The 12,341-nt window shown below is 60.3% G+C and overlaps 1 protein-coding gene across 3 annotated transcripts; it reads right to left on the bottom strand.

The window, feature by feature from the left end:
- Nucleotides 1–1,462: 1,462 nt before the first annotated feature.
- ZFP3 (ZFP3 zinc finger protein) lies at nucleotides 1,463–11,871 on the bottom strand. Of its 3 annotated transcripts, none has more exons than XM_027624467.2 (2): nucleotides 11,844–11,871; nucleotides 1,463–3,020 (listed from the first exon to the last, which is right to left on the bottom strand). In XM_027624467.2, the coding sequence occupies exon 2, from the start codon at nucleotides 3,010–3,012 to the stop codon at nucleotides 1,501–1,503; it is 1,512 nt and encodes a 503-aa protein (XP_027480268.2). In that variant the 5' UTR covers nucleotides 3,013–3,020; nucleotides 11,844–11,871; the 3' UTR covers nucleotides 1,463–1,500. The 3 variants fall into 3 exon arrangements, with proteins under 3 accessions (XP_027480268.2, XP_027480266.2, XP_027480267.2); XM_027624465.2 differs by lacking the exon at nucleotides 11,844–11,871 and adding an exon at nucleotides 8,605–8,670; XM_027624466.2 differs by lacking the exon at nucleotides 11,844–11,871 and adding an exon at nucleotides 3,423–4,455.
- Between the last annotated feature and the right edge of the window lie 470 nt (nucleotides 11,872–12,341).

Genomic DNA, 12,341 nt, shown 5'->3' on the forward strand with positions numbered 1-12,341 from the left:
TAAACCCACTTATTGGGTTTTGGCTGTGAGTGGTTGTTTCCAAGGACGTGATTTAAATCTATGACATTCAAATCCACGTAGTAAAAACACCAACGTGCGCAGGGTTTCACACACAGAGGCCGCGAGCCTGCCCATCCACAGCACAGCACGGGGCCCAGGAGCTCGGACAACCCCCTAACGTCCCCCCGGCTCCCGGTCGTTGACATCGGCGCAGGGGCACCCACATCCACCCCATCGGCCGATGCGCAACGGTGTGAATTAAAGATCATTCAATGAACACGGGAAACAGGTGGATTTTATGGTACCCACGTGGTACCCACTCCAGCCGCTTACAGGAGACCCACATCAGAGACGCTGTGAAAATAAGCACAGAGAGTGTCTGGCGCTGGGCCCGGCACAGCGAAAACTCGGGAAACACTAGGGGTTAGTAATCACGTCACAAAGAAGAGATTAAACAACAGAGCACCGAGGATGTGTCGTGTTAGATCTAAGAAGTCCACAACCGCAGGGCTGGTCGGACCCTGGAGCTCACGGAGTTCATGCCCCTCCTCTCAGGGTGAGCGCTGTCAGGGGCCGAGCGCGAGGAGCAGCGCCAGCCTGCTGGGGCCAGCCGCCTCCCGGTGCCCCACACATTTGGACGCGTGGACGCCCGAGGAGAACACAGAGCGTTCGTGGGCAGGAGGCGAGGGGGCTGCTGGGCCGTGGGCGAGCGAGAGCAGGTGCCACGGCGGAGGGCTCCGGGGTGTGGGGCGAGGCCCAGCGAGGGCCCAGGTGCCTGCTGACGGTGAGGCTGCACAGTCCCTCTGCTACCTGCTGACACACGACCCAGCAGGACGTCCATCTGTCCGTCCCCGCGGGGCACAGCTGCCCATGGGCTGCTCTGTGCACCCACCCCACCCCCACCTGACCCACCAGCCCCTCGGGACGCTCAGGGCCTCGCTTGCCATCCTAGAAGCGGCCTGTTGTCTCCTCCGTCCTGCACCCTCTGCGGGGGGACGAGGAGGCCTCACGGGAGGGGGTCCCCAAGCTTCCCGGCTTCAGCCATTGTCTAAGGAACCTTGGTATCACGTCTGCAAGATGTCGAAGCTAGGAGAAGCTCGATCAGGGTCCCGGTGCGACACCGTGGCCGGGAAGACGGAGTGTGTCCTCCGCCACGACTTCCTAACCTTCCAAGAGTCAGCGCTGTCACCCTTGGGAGGTGGCGGGTCTCCACAGTTCCCGAGAAGTCACGAGCTGGGCTACGTGGCTGGTACAGACCCCGGCAGCGATGGGACCCACTCGGGGAGCGCGGACCAAGTGCGAAAGGGGACAGAGGAAACACGAAGGCCTCCGACAGCTTTTACGATTTAACTCGGGATCCTGAAACTTCTCCGTGAACTGTTCACAGAAGCGTCCCCCCGTTTTCGGCCGCTGCGTTGGAAGTCGGCGGGGGACGTGTGTCCCCTCGCGGGGTCCGCAGGCCTGGGCGCGGCAGGTCGGGCTGGGGCACGTCCAGGGCAATCACTCCGCGCAGTGGACGCTCTGGTGTCGGAGCAGGTGGGAGCTCCTGCTAAAGGTCTTCCGGCACTGCTGGCACTCATAGGGCTTCTCGCCCGTGTGCGTCCTCTGGTGGAGAACAAGCTGGGAATGCTGGCCGAAGGCTTTCTCGCACTCGGTGCACTCGTACGGCTTCTCCCCAACGTGAATCTTCTGGTGGAGAAGCAGCTCTGAGCTGTCCCAGAAGGTTCTTGCGCACTCGTTGCACTGGTGAGGCTTCTCCCCCGTGTGAATCCTCTGGTGCACCGTGAGGTGGGAGGTCCGCCTGAAGGCCTTCCCACACTCAAAGCACTCGTAGGGCTTCTCGCCGGTGTGGATCCTCTCATGCCTCAGAAGCTCCGAGTTCCCCCGGAAGGCCTTCCCACACTCCTTGCACACGTAGGGCTTCTCGCCGGTGTGAATTCGAATGTGTCTGATGATCTCCGAGTTCTGGCCAAACGTCTTCCCGCACTCGCTGCACTCGTACGGCTTGTCCCCCGTGTGGATTCTCTGGTGGCGGATCAGCTCCGAGCTCTGGCCGAAGCCCTTCCCGCACTCGTTACACAGATAGGGCTTCTCTCCGGTGTGGATTTTCTGGTGCCGGATGAGGCCCGAGCTGTGCTTGAAGGCTTTGCCGCACTCGCTGCACCCGTGGTACCGCTCCTCCGTGTGGATGCGCTGGTGCTGGATGAGCTGCGAGCTGACCCGGAAGGCCTTCCCGCACTCGTTGCACTCGTACGGCTTCTCGCCGGTGTGGATCCTCTGGTGCAGAATGAGCGCCGAGTTCTGGCTGAAGGCCTTGCCACACTCCTCACACTTGTACGGCCGCTCCCCGGTGTGGATCCTGTGATGGTGGATAAGGTGTGAGCTCTGGATGAAGGCCTTGCCACACTCACTGCAGGCGAAGGGCTTCTCCCCGGCGTGGATCCTCAGATGTCTCCGCAGGCTGGAGTTGGTCCCGAACGTCTTCCCGCACTCTTTGCACTCGAAGGGCTTCTCTCCGCTGTGGACCCGCAGATGCTGGATGAGGTGCGAGTTCTGATTGAAGGCCTTCCCGCACTCTTTGCACGTATGAGGCTTTTCTCCCACAGGACTCCTCCGGGCCTTGTGAGCCTCGGAGTTCTCCACGGGGCTGTGGCGGGAGGCGGCGCAGGCGCGGACGGGCATGGCTGGGGGGTCAGCCTGAGACGGGAGCGGGCGCGGGCCAGGGCTGCAGACGCACTCGCTCTCGTCGCTGTCCCCGGACTTCGCGCCCGACGGTGACCTCTTACAGGCGATCAGCCCCGACACAAGGCCTCTCCCCCGAGGAGACACCTGCTCCGCGCTCTCGTCCAAGGACGCTCTCAAGTGCCTCTCCACCGCGTCTTCTGCCCGGGCGCCTCCAAACTCCCGGCCCTGGCAAACCACCTTGGGAAGTTTCTCTGACGCCGCCACACGTGGCTCAGGTTCTTCAGAAACTTCTTCCTTGGGGATTACCTCCACGTGCTCAGTCCCCATCTCACAATCTGAAATGAGAGAGGGCAGGCGCGTGAAGTGGCTACAGCACACGTGACCGACGCGAAAGCTAGGGCGGCTGGAGCAGTCCGACCGCACCCCAGAGCAGCCCTGGGGTCTGGTGAGAGGACGGGACGCTGCTCAAGAAAGGGGCCTGGGGGGACGGTGGGCACGCCAAACAGACAGCGGCCCCTGACTGAGAAGCGCGACACGAATCATCAGAGGGAGAGATTTCAGGAGAGAGACGCTCACGAAAGCTCCGTGATTCTAGCGGTGAGCTGGCGGGGGACCTGGGCTTGGCAAGGGAAGTGGGAACAGAGGGTCCGCCACGGAAAGGCTGGGAGAAGCAGCAAAGACAGCACGCCGATCAGGAGAGACAGGGACCCTCCCCGGTGCAGCCCCGTGGCGCTCACCGGGATACAGGTCGGGGCCGTATCCGCTGACCGTCCAGAGGGTCCCACGGCTGGGCCAGAACCAGACCCACAAGAGAAGTCAGTCCTCTTGGCTCCCTTCCATCTGGACGAAGTTGTTCTAGCTTCATTTCCTCCAGATGGCCGGCGAGCCGTACCTGCGCCTGCGCTTCCCTCCCCCACGGACGCAAACGCCGCCCGCACCACAGCCTGATGCTCTGAGTCGGGCTCGGTCTCTAGACTCCCTTCAGTTCCGCTGCCCTGTTCCTGCCCTGGGACCACAGCTTCGGCCCACCGCAGCTGTTTCCTCAGATCTTTACGACGTGAGAGGAAGTTCTTGCTCCGTCTTTTCCAAATACTTCCTGTCTCCATATTTCTCCAAATAAGTTCATCATTTTGTAAAATGTCCAAACGTATCCTGATGCTGCTATATCTGTCACATCTCTGTATGTCTTTCCTCTCAGTGAGCTTTCTATTTTCTAAGCAGTTATTCTTTTTAAATGTAGCTATGTTAACTACTTTTACAGACTGATTTTTATAAACGGCCTCTTTATAGAATTTTCTTAATACTTTTCTTAGATCTTAAAGCCTCTACTTTTTTAAACTTCTAAAGGGCTGTGGCAGAAGTTTCAGTTGTTACCCTATATCCGTTCTTCCACACCTCATCAGCAACAGAATAATGAATTTATTTAGTGTAGCAAGGAACCTGGCTAAAGAAGTACATTCCTCAGCATTCTTTGTGGCTGGGTTTGGCCACATGACCAAACTCTGGCCGGTGAGACAGAAAAATGCAGACGGAAGTGGATGGGATGTCGGGGAAGTCTCCTGAGGGGCGAGGGAATGCCTTCACTCTTTTCCACGCTCGGCCTGGGGCGACGGGTGGCCGGCGGGTGCCATCTTGGACCGTGAGCACAGCAGTGTCCCCTGCAGACCCTAGGATGGGACCAGAGCTGGAAGGAACCTGGGTCCCTGGCGACTCCATGGAGCTGCCATCCCAGCCCTGGAAGGCCTGCCTCTGGACTTTTTTTTAAAGATTTTATTTATTTATTTGAGAAAGAGACACGAACAGTGGGGGGGGCGCGGGGGGCGCAGAGGGAGAAGCAGACTCCCCGCTGAGCAGGGAGCCCGATGCGGGACTCGATCCCAGGACCCTGAGATCATGACCTGAGCCGAAGGCAGACGCTCAACCCAGGCCGCCCTGGGCCACCCAGGCGCCCCTGGACTTTTTCATCTAAGAGAGAAATACGCCTTTGCCTTGCCTTGCTTAAGCCATTGTGGTTTTTTTGTCTTGTTTTTAGGAAGCCAAACTTATTCCTAACTGGCACGGTGGCCCTGGGGATTTAGCTACCCCTGTCACAGAAGCAGGGCCAATGCTAGGAGAAGGAGCCTGGCCTCCGTCCAGGGCACTGCAGCCAATCTGAGGAATACGATCCTCAGCTGGTAGAAGTGATCGTTGTTGTCAGGTGACTCTCAGGGCGGAAACAGGCAGCGATGGGCCTTTACGGTTTCTAAGCTAAAGACTGCCACAGTGCATGGCCAGATGAGCGTTTCTGCGGCCACTTTGCAGGCCGAGACGCACCAGGGCAAGGGGCATGAGCCCTGACCAGGGCAGCGACAGTAGTCGGAATGAAGAGGCGACAGCTGCAGAAAGAGTTCAGGGGTCAAACTCTGGGAGCCTTGGCTAGAGCTGCCGGGACCGGACTCGGGGAGAGCAGGAGGGCGGGGTCACAGATGGCGCACGGATCTCCCCGTATGCAACCAGATGAGCAGGAGGGCCAGAGGCCGGGGGTACGGGAGCAGCAGCTCGTTCAGGATGCGAGAGGACCCGTCAACTCTGTTTTGTACAAGCAAGTTTCCAGGCATCCATCCAGAGTATCAAGGAATCAGCTAAAATGTCCCAGTCTGAAGCTTATACCAGCCAGGGCCAGAGACACAGCCTGCACAGGACACAGCGCAGGCGGTAGGAGGGCCGTGGGAGAGCTGCCGGACACGGGGCCAGACACCCAGAAAGCCAAGGCCAACGCGTAAGCTCTGCCGCTACCTTGCAGCCTTCCCTCCAGATCTTCCTGCCTTTCTCCGCCCCGCTCTCCACCCCAGGAGGCTATGCTCCGCGGCAGACACCCACAGGCCCCCCGGCCTCCGGCTCCGGCCGTGGGGAGCCCCGGCGGGGGACCAGGAGGAGGGGGGAGTCAGGTCGGGGTATCTGCTCCCTTGATTCCTTCCTGTGAGGCTGCCTTGGGCTGGCGGTGTCCCTCCACTGAAGGCCGTTACTCCTCTTGGGGAGTCTGTCCGACCCAATGGTCTCACGCCTCGGGTCTCCTCAGGCCCGGGCTCCTCAAAACCTCAACACCAAGCCCACACCTGGGTCATCGGTAATTAGCCTCTTTGCAAGGAAACCTCCCTCAATTACCCTAATTTGAGCGAGCAGCCTCCTGTCTGGACCCTAATGACAGAGGGGTGGGAGGAGGAAGGGAAGCCCGCCAAGAGAAGGGATGGTCAGCGACCGAGTCACTGGGGCCACGGCACCCAGAACGACCCAGGGCCCCTGGAAAATGCCTACGGGGACAGTCAGGGGTCACAGGGGGCCTGTGAGAAGTGGAACGGAAGTGGAGCCAGGTGGCGGCAGACAGATGAACAAATCTGCTGCTTCCAAAGAGTCTGGATGAAAGGTCCACGGATCTTCCCTGACGGGAGCGCCCGCAACATGTTCGTATTAGAAGGCATGGCACGGGCGCAGGAGGAGAGACAGGTTTGGAGAGAAGGAGAGACGGAATCAGTGAGGAAACGAAGACACTCATGGGCAGGAGAGCCTGGGCCGCGTGCGCAGGGGAGAGTGGTGATGTCGGGTGACCTCCACGGACCGAGGTCGCCAGCACTGCCCATCCCAGACACCTGGAAGGAGCGTGATCTCCTCACAGGATCCCTGAGTCGCAGAATCTCTGGTGCTCCCCTAAAAAAAACCTGCAATCTTCAACTCCCCCCACAACCTGGGCTCTGACCGTCCCATGGAATAAGGGCAGGCCCCCAAAAGCTGGATTTCTCCTTTTTATTGAAATTTTCGCAAATTACAGATAAGTAAGGATCCACAGCGGGGGATCAGCTACGCTCTTCGTTTGTGGTGCCGTCGGAGCTGGGAAGTGCAGCCTTAAATAAACGTCTCGCTATAACATTCGTCCACGCACCAGTCCCACAGCTGCTACTTTTCGCCCCCTGTGTACCCCCTCTCCGGTCCCCTTCGCACCCCACATCGCTCCTACAGCTTGCCTACCGTCGGCGCCTCACCAAGTAGGAATTCACAGAACCGCACGGAAGCGCACTCGTCCACGGCACAACGGGGCCAGCGTATCTGCGCCCAGCTTCAAGATCCGGTTCAAAATTCAAATCCAAAAAGTCTCCCCCAACGAAACGTGACCTCCCCTGACCTTCCTTCCACTTGCCTTCTGCCAGTGACACGACAGGAATGTCATTTTGTGGAATAATATTGCTGTATTCCTCTCCGGAAGCCCCTCACGTGCCAGCCAGAGCTGACATCCATTGGGCTAACTTTCCCAGCGGCGCAGGCACCTGTCAGGCCTCAGGCCCATGGGGAAACACTCCACTCCTCACAGCCTGGATATGGCGGCGGAAGAATGAAGGAGTGAGGGACTTGAGGATGTCAGCCAGGGCGCAGTGGAGATGGGGCGGCAGAACCGCAGACAAATGGAGTGGGGACGGGAGGGAGGCGTGGGGCGCGACCAGATGGAGGTTAGAGAGGGCGGGGAATGTGGTGAGCACATGGAGTCTCGGGGCAGGGATCCCGGAACGTGGCCCCAAGGTTTCATTCTGAAATGCCAAAATTCACAATACACTCAAAATATCCTTTGCAACTCTTCAAATTTATGGTGAAACATTCTGGAAGTCGACTTACACGTAGCTATGGGGATACAAAGCTTCTCAAATCGTTTTACAGAGCATTTGAGCAAAGAAGTGGGCAGGGGCCTTGCAGGCTCTGCAGGAGAAAGCCAGCTTGAGCTGTATTATGTTACTTCCAGACACAAAAGCATCTTAACGGATATCCTTTCCCGTAACTTGTGAAAGGCCAGATCCTACCAAACGTGCAGCATCCTGTACAAGTACCAGGATCTCCTCCTCCCCAGGGTGTGCGCTCACAGGCAGAGAGGAGGCTCTCGGCTGGTGCTCCGAACTGCACTTCACTCCCCTCTGCTTCTGTCCCCGAATTGTCATCATGCCGCTTCCTGTTAACGGTCCCCACAACGCCTACAGAATACAAACTTCTCAAGGCGGCTCACGGTGCGCTCCTGGCCCGGCCCCTGTGCCCATTTCCTGGCCCACACTCTCGCCTGAGCGCTGGAAGCTGCAGTCATGCCCAGGGAGGGTCCTGCAGTCCAAACACTGGCTACTCCTTCCAGCGTCTTGGCCTTTGGAACAGGTTATCCCCATTTCCTGGACTACCACCGCCCAGTCTGTGCGCTTCCCAAACACCCCCCGGACTGGGCTCAGGCACACACAGCCCCCTCCTCTTTCTTCCCTGCCCCCGAGGCCCCTTCACCTCCTGGCAGGCACTCCAGGGTACCGTCCGTGCACCCCGGTACTCCCCCCACCTCGGGGCCTGGCGCATTCCGGGCCCCGGATAAATTTTACACCGCTTACGTCAATCTGTCCAAATGCGTTCTCTACACCATGAGTCCGCGGCACCCTTGAGGACTAACCGGATATTTCATTTGTTTTCGGACCCGAGGAGCCGAGACCGGTGCCCGGCACGCCGCGATGCAAACCGGGAGGACTGGTCATTTCAGGCGCCGTCTCCCGGCTCGCCCCGGTCCTCCCCGCCGTTCCCCCCGCCAGGACGGCTCCACGACCTCCGCGCTCAGGGCGGGCTCCCGTCCGTCACCCAACCCCCCCAGCAGCCAGTGTCCGGGGCGCCGAGCCGCGCTGGGGCGGTGACACCACCCGCCCTCGCGTCCCCGCCGCCCGCTCGGGGCTGGGGTGTCGGGAGGCCAGGAGCGCGCCCCGCGCGGGGACGACCCTCCCGGGGCAGGTGGGGAAATGGAGGCGGGGCTGGGGGGGCGCAGAAGTCCAAGGTCACACGGCCGGCTCGGTGCGTGCGCTCGGCCCGCGGGCCGCAGCAGCCTCGGAGCCCGGCCCCCGCCCCGCCGCGCCGCGCCGCGCCGGGGGGACGTCTCACCGCGGCCGCCCGCTGCCCGCTCGCGCTGCGCCGCACTCCCCGCCGCCGAGCTCTCGGTCCCCCGGGCGGCGGCGGCCGCCGCTTCCACTTCCGGCGCGCTCGGCCAATCAGCGCGCGCCGCCCCCGGCGGAGGAACAGGTGGGCGGCCCGCCCGCGCCCCCTCGCCCGCCCGGACGCGGCTCGCCCCGGCCGGGCCCGCCCCGCGCCGCGCCCCTCCGCGCCCCTCCCGCGCCCCTCCCGCGCCCCCGCGCCCCCCCGCCGCCCCCCGCGGGGCCCGCTCCCCGGAGACGCCCCCCGGCGCCCGGCGGCGCCCGCGTCCCCCCGCGGAATCACCGACGAGCCGGGTCCTCCGGCCGGCCTAGACCGGCCCCGGGAACGCACTTCCGCCGCGGGGTGGGCCGCTCTGCGCGCCGCGGTCGCTGCCCCCGCGTCCACCTGCGCCCGAGCGGGCGGCGCCCCCCTCGCCCTCGGCGCCCCCTCCCCGCGGCCCACAGCCTGTCAGCCCCCTCCCCCGAGCGCCTGCGGCCTGGCGGGCGCGGACGCCTGCTTCCTGGGAGCGGGGCGTGCAGGGAGTCGGCTCGGGGGTCCGGCGGGGGCTTGCTCGCGGGAGCGCCCCGGGGTGCCTCCGGCGGCCGTGTGATCTGCGCGAGCGCGGCCCGGCTCGCCGCGGCCCCGGGCCCTCTGCCTGTTAGCGCCGGTGCCCGTGCTTTGGCCCTCTCGGTATTCGGGTCTCAGTCCCCAGGTCACGTCCCCAGCGGAGGGGCTCCCTCCCGCCCAGCGTAGCCCCGGCCGGCCGCACCGCCCCCAGATACCGGTTCTCGGGGAGGGGCTGTGATTGGCCCGGTTCGGGTCCGGTGCTCTGCGTCCGTGTATTCGTGGCGGTAGGAGGATCGGCCCAGCCGGGGCCAGCTGTCTGCCCAGCTGTCTGCCCAGCTGCGGGCCGGCTCCGGGGTTTGCCTCCCCGCAGTCCTGGGCAATCGGGGGCGAGCGACCACTCTCAGAGGAGGCCACTGCGTTTGTATGCAGTACACACCCTGGCAGAAAGGAGAGCTTTCTCTTGAGTTGCTCCTTGGAATTAGGCCCAAGACTCTAGGGTCCCGCGCTTCTGCCACCCACCAACACCCGTAACCCATTTGCCCTGCCATCTGCAGTGCCCGAGAAGTGCGGGACCCCTGGATCGGCCGGAAGGTCGGTCTTCCTTGCCTAGCTGCTAACAGCTAGTGGGAAAAATACTTTTCGAGAAGAGCCCCAAGGTCTCTGTGTCGTTTCTCCTTCCCAGAGGCCTTTCAGTGCTGCCCAGAAATCAGGTTCTGCTTCCTAGTCGGCTCTACCATTTCCCACGACGGCTTCTGCGACCTTCTTCTTCCTGCTCAACCCATGAGCCACCGTTACAGCCACTCCCGGCAGCTGTCCTCCCAAGGAAAGATGCCCACACGACGAAGGGACCCTGCCTCAGAACCAAAGGTTGGGAGACATTTGGCTCCGCTGACTTTCAGCCAGGCCGCCTGCATTAATGGGCATCTGCCTCCAGAACCCAGATGAGTGGGGCACCTGGGTGGCTCTGTTGGTTAAGTGTCTGCCTTCGGCTTGGGTCATGATCCCAGGTTGCTCAGCGGGGAGCCTGCTTCTCCCTCTGCAGCTCCCCCTGCTCATACTCTCTCTGCCAAATAAATAAGTAAAATCTTAAAAAAAAAAAAAAAAAAAAAAAAACCCAGATGAGTGATTCTCAACCATGGCTGCACATTAGAATTGGGGGGGTGGATTTTCAAACTACTGATGTCTGGTGCTACCCACACAGATTCTGTTGAAACTAATCGGAGACAGGGTCTGGGCGTTTTGTGTGTGTGTGTGTGTGTGTGTGTGCGTGCACGCGTGCACACACACATGCTTTATGGTGATGTTTAGCTTTCCAAGTGATTCAAACATGCAGCCGGCAAAGTTGAAAACCAGCAACCCAGGTCACTGACTCAAAGTGTGGTCCGAATTGGCAGCATCCACATCTCCTGGGAACTTTTTAGAAATGCAAATCCTCGCGCCCCATTCACACATCTTCTGCATCAGAAACTCTGGGGCTAGGGTTTAGCAATCTGCTTTAACAGGCTCTTCAGGGGGTCTGATGCCCACTAACGTTTCCCCGTCACTGGCCCAGATGTCAGCTGCACTTCCTTCAATCAGCCCTCGCACGTGGGTTGGACCGAGAAAAGGGTAAGTTGCATCTTCCTGGCTTCGCCGCAGCCCACCATCTGCTTTATTATACTAGCCAATTCGGGGGCCATCTAGAGCAATGGAAATTCACTGAGGGAAGGAGACCAAGGCAAATGATCTGCAAATACCATCCCCATTTCTAGTGTGTATGAGGATGTATATGGCTGGGTAGGGCTGGCGTTTCATGGTCTCCCAACAGGCTTAAGACTTGCACTGAGGTTTTTTTTTTTATAGATGAAGGGGAGCAGTTTCGCTGCTCTTGAAAAAAATGGCAGGTAGGAGCCTTGGCCACCCTCTTGAATTCACTCGGGGACAGATACATGGAAAATAAAAGACACGCCGGTCGTGTTCACCCGTGTCCCCTCCTATCCGTGGAGAATGTGAGGAGAGCTCCCAGCACCGGCCACATCCCTTTTTTATACTTTAAAATCACATCATCTCAAATTAAGCTTACTACTCTGTTTTGGACCTAGTGCGGATCACTTTTAGTTGTCTGCAGACCGCATTCCAAGCTATCAGCAATTAGTAACAGCACTGGGCGTCTGCTCACACTTCAGCAGCGCTGGGAACATGAGCCATTGTTAGGGTTCTAGAAATATATGACCGCAAGCACCTACCTTGCAAACCTTTGGGTCCCTCAAAACCCCTTCCCCCACAGACATGTAAGCCCAGCCAGGACAAGCTCTAACACAAGACACTGGCTTGGGTGACCTTCTCTCCCTGGAAACCTTTCTACTTCCCACCTCCCTACATCCTTGTCTCTTATGTGACCTGTCACCTCCCTCCCCAAGCCTGCCTTCCTACCCTTCTTTCAACCAGGCCAACCTCACGGTATATCGGGGACACCCAAAGTCTCACCCAGCACAGCACAGATGCATCTTGGCACAAACAGTTCCACTGCTTCCTAGGAACATGCCTTTCCCCAGTATAGACGGTGTTCCTTGAGAGCCCGGACTGCATTACACGTCCCCAAGAGACGCTGGCCATGCCCATGTTCAGTAGAAACCGGCTGAGCTAAAACACTCAGGTCTCACCTCCATTCACTGAGTCTTCCGTGCTCCCTTCCCACCTCCAGCTAGGAAGAGGCAAGCAATAGACCCAGCCCTTATCCCCAAGGAGCCCCAAGCAGCCAATCCCGAGCCTGACCCAGCAGTCACTTCTTCACCGTGCTCGGGATAGCGGATCCTTCTCAGGCGAGTGCTCTGTGCCTGAGAGGTGCTCGGGGATCCTGTGAAGGCCACACCTCTCTCGGGTGAAAGCACGGCCCCTTTGACGTGGGGTAAAAAGCAGTAGCGTCGGGAGGATTCAGCCTCCGTGCTTGGGGCCGGGTGGAGACCAGTAGAGGGTAGAGGGGCCCGTGCTGGGCTTCAGGAAGGTGGGCGGGAAGCGGTGGGAGGGGTGCCTGGCACGGGACGGGGTGTGGGGAGATGCACAGGGGAGCAAGCGATCAGAAGGCAAAGCAGAAGGAAGCTGCACGCCAGCATATAAAGCTCCCCCCCAGGGCTCTGCAGTTGTCAGACGCACACCCCAGG

The sequence above is a fragment of the Zalophus californianus genome, chromosome 16 (genome assembly GCF_009762305.2).
Source record: "Zalophus californianus isolate mZalCal1 chromosome 16, mZalCal1.pri.v2, whole genome shotgun sequence".
NCBI classification, from domain to species: Eukaryota; Metazoa; Chordata; class Mammalia; order Carnivora; family Otariidae; genus Zalophus; species Zalophus californianus.

Bases quoted from the DNA above. Each gene is read 5' to 3' on its own strand.
- ZFP3 (XM_027624467.2), bottom strand. From the start codon at position 3,012: ATGGGGACTGAGCACGTGGAGGTAATCCCCAAGGAAGAAGTTTCTGAA.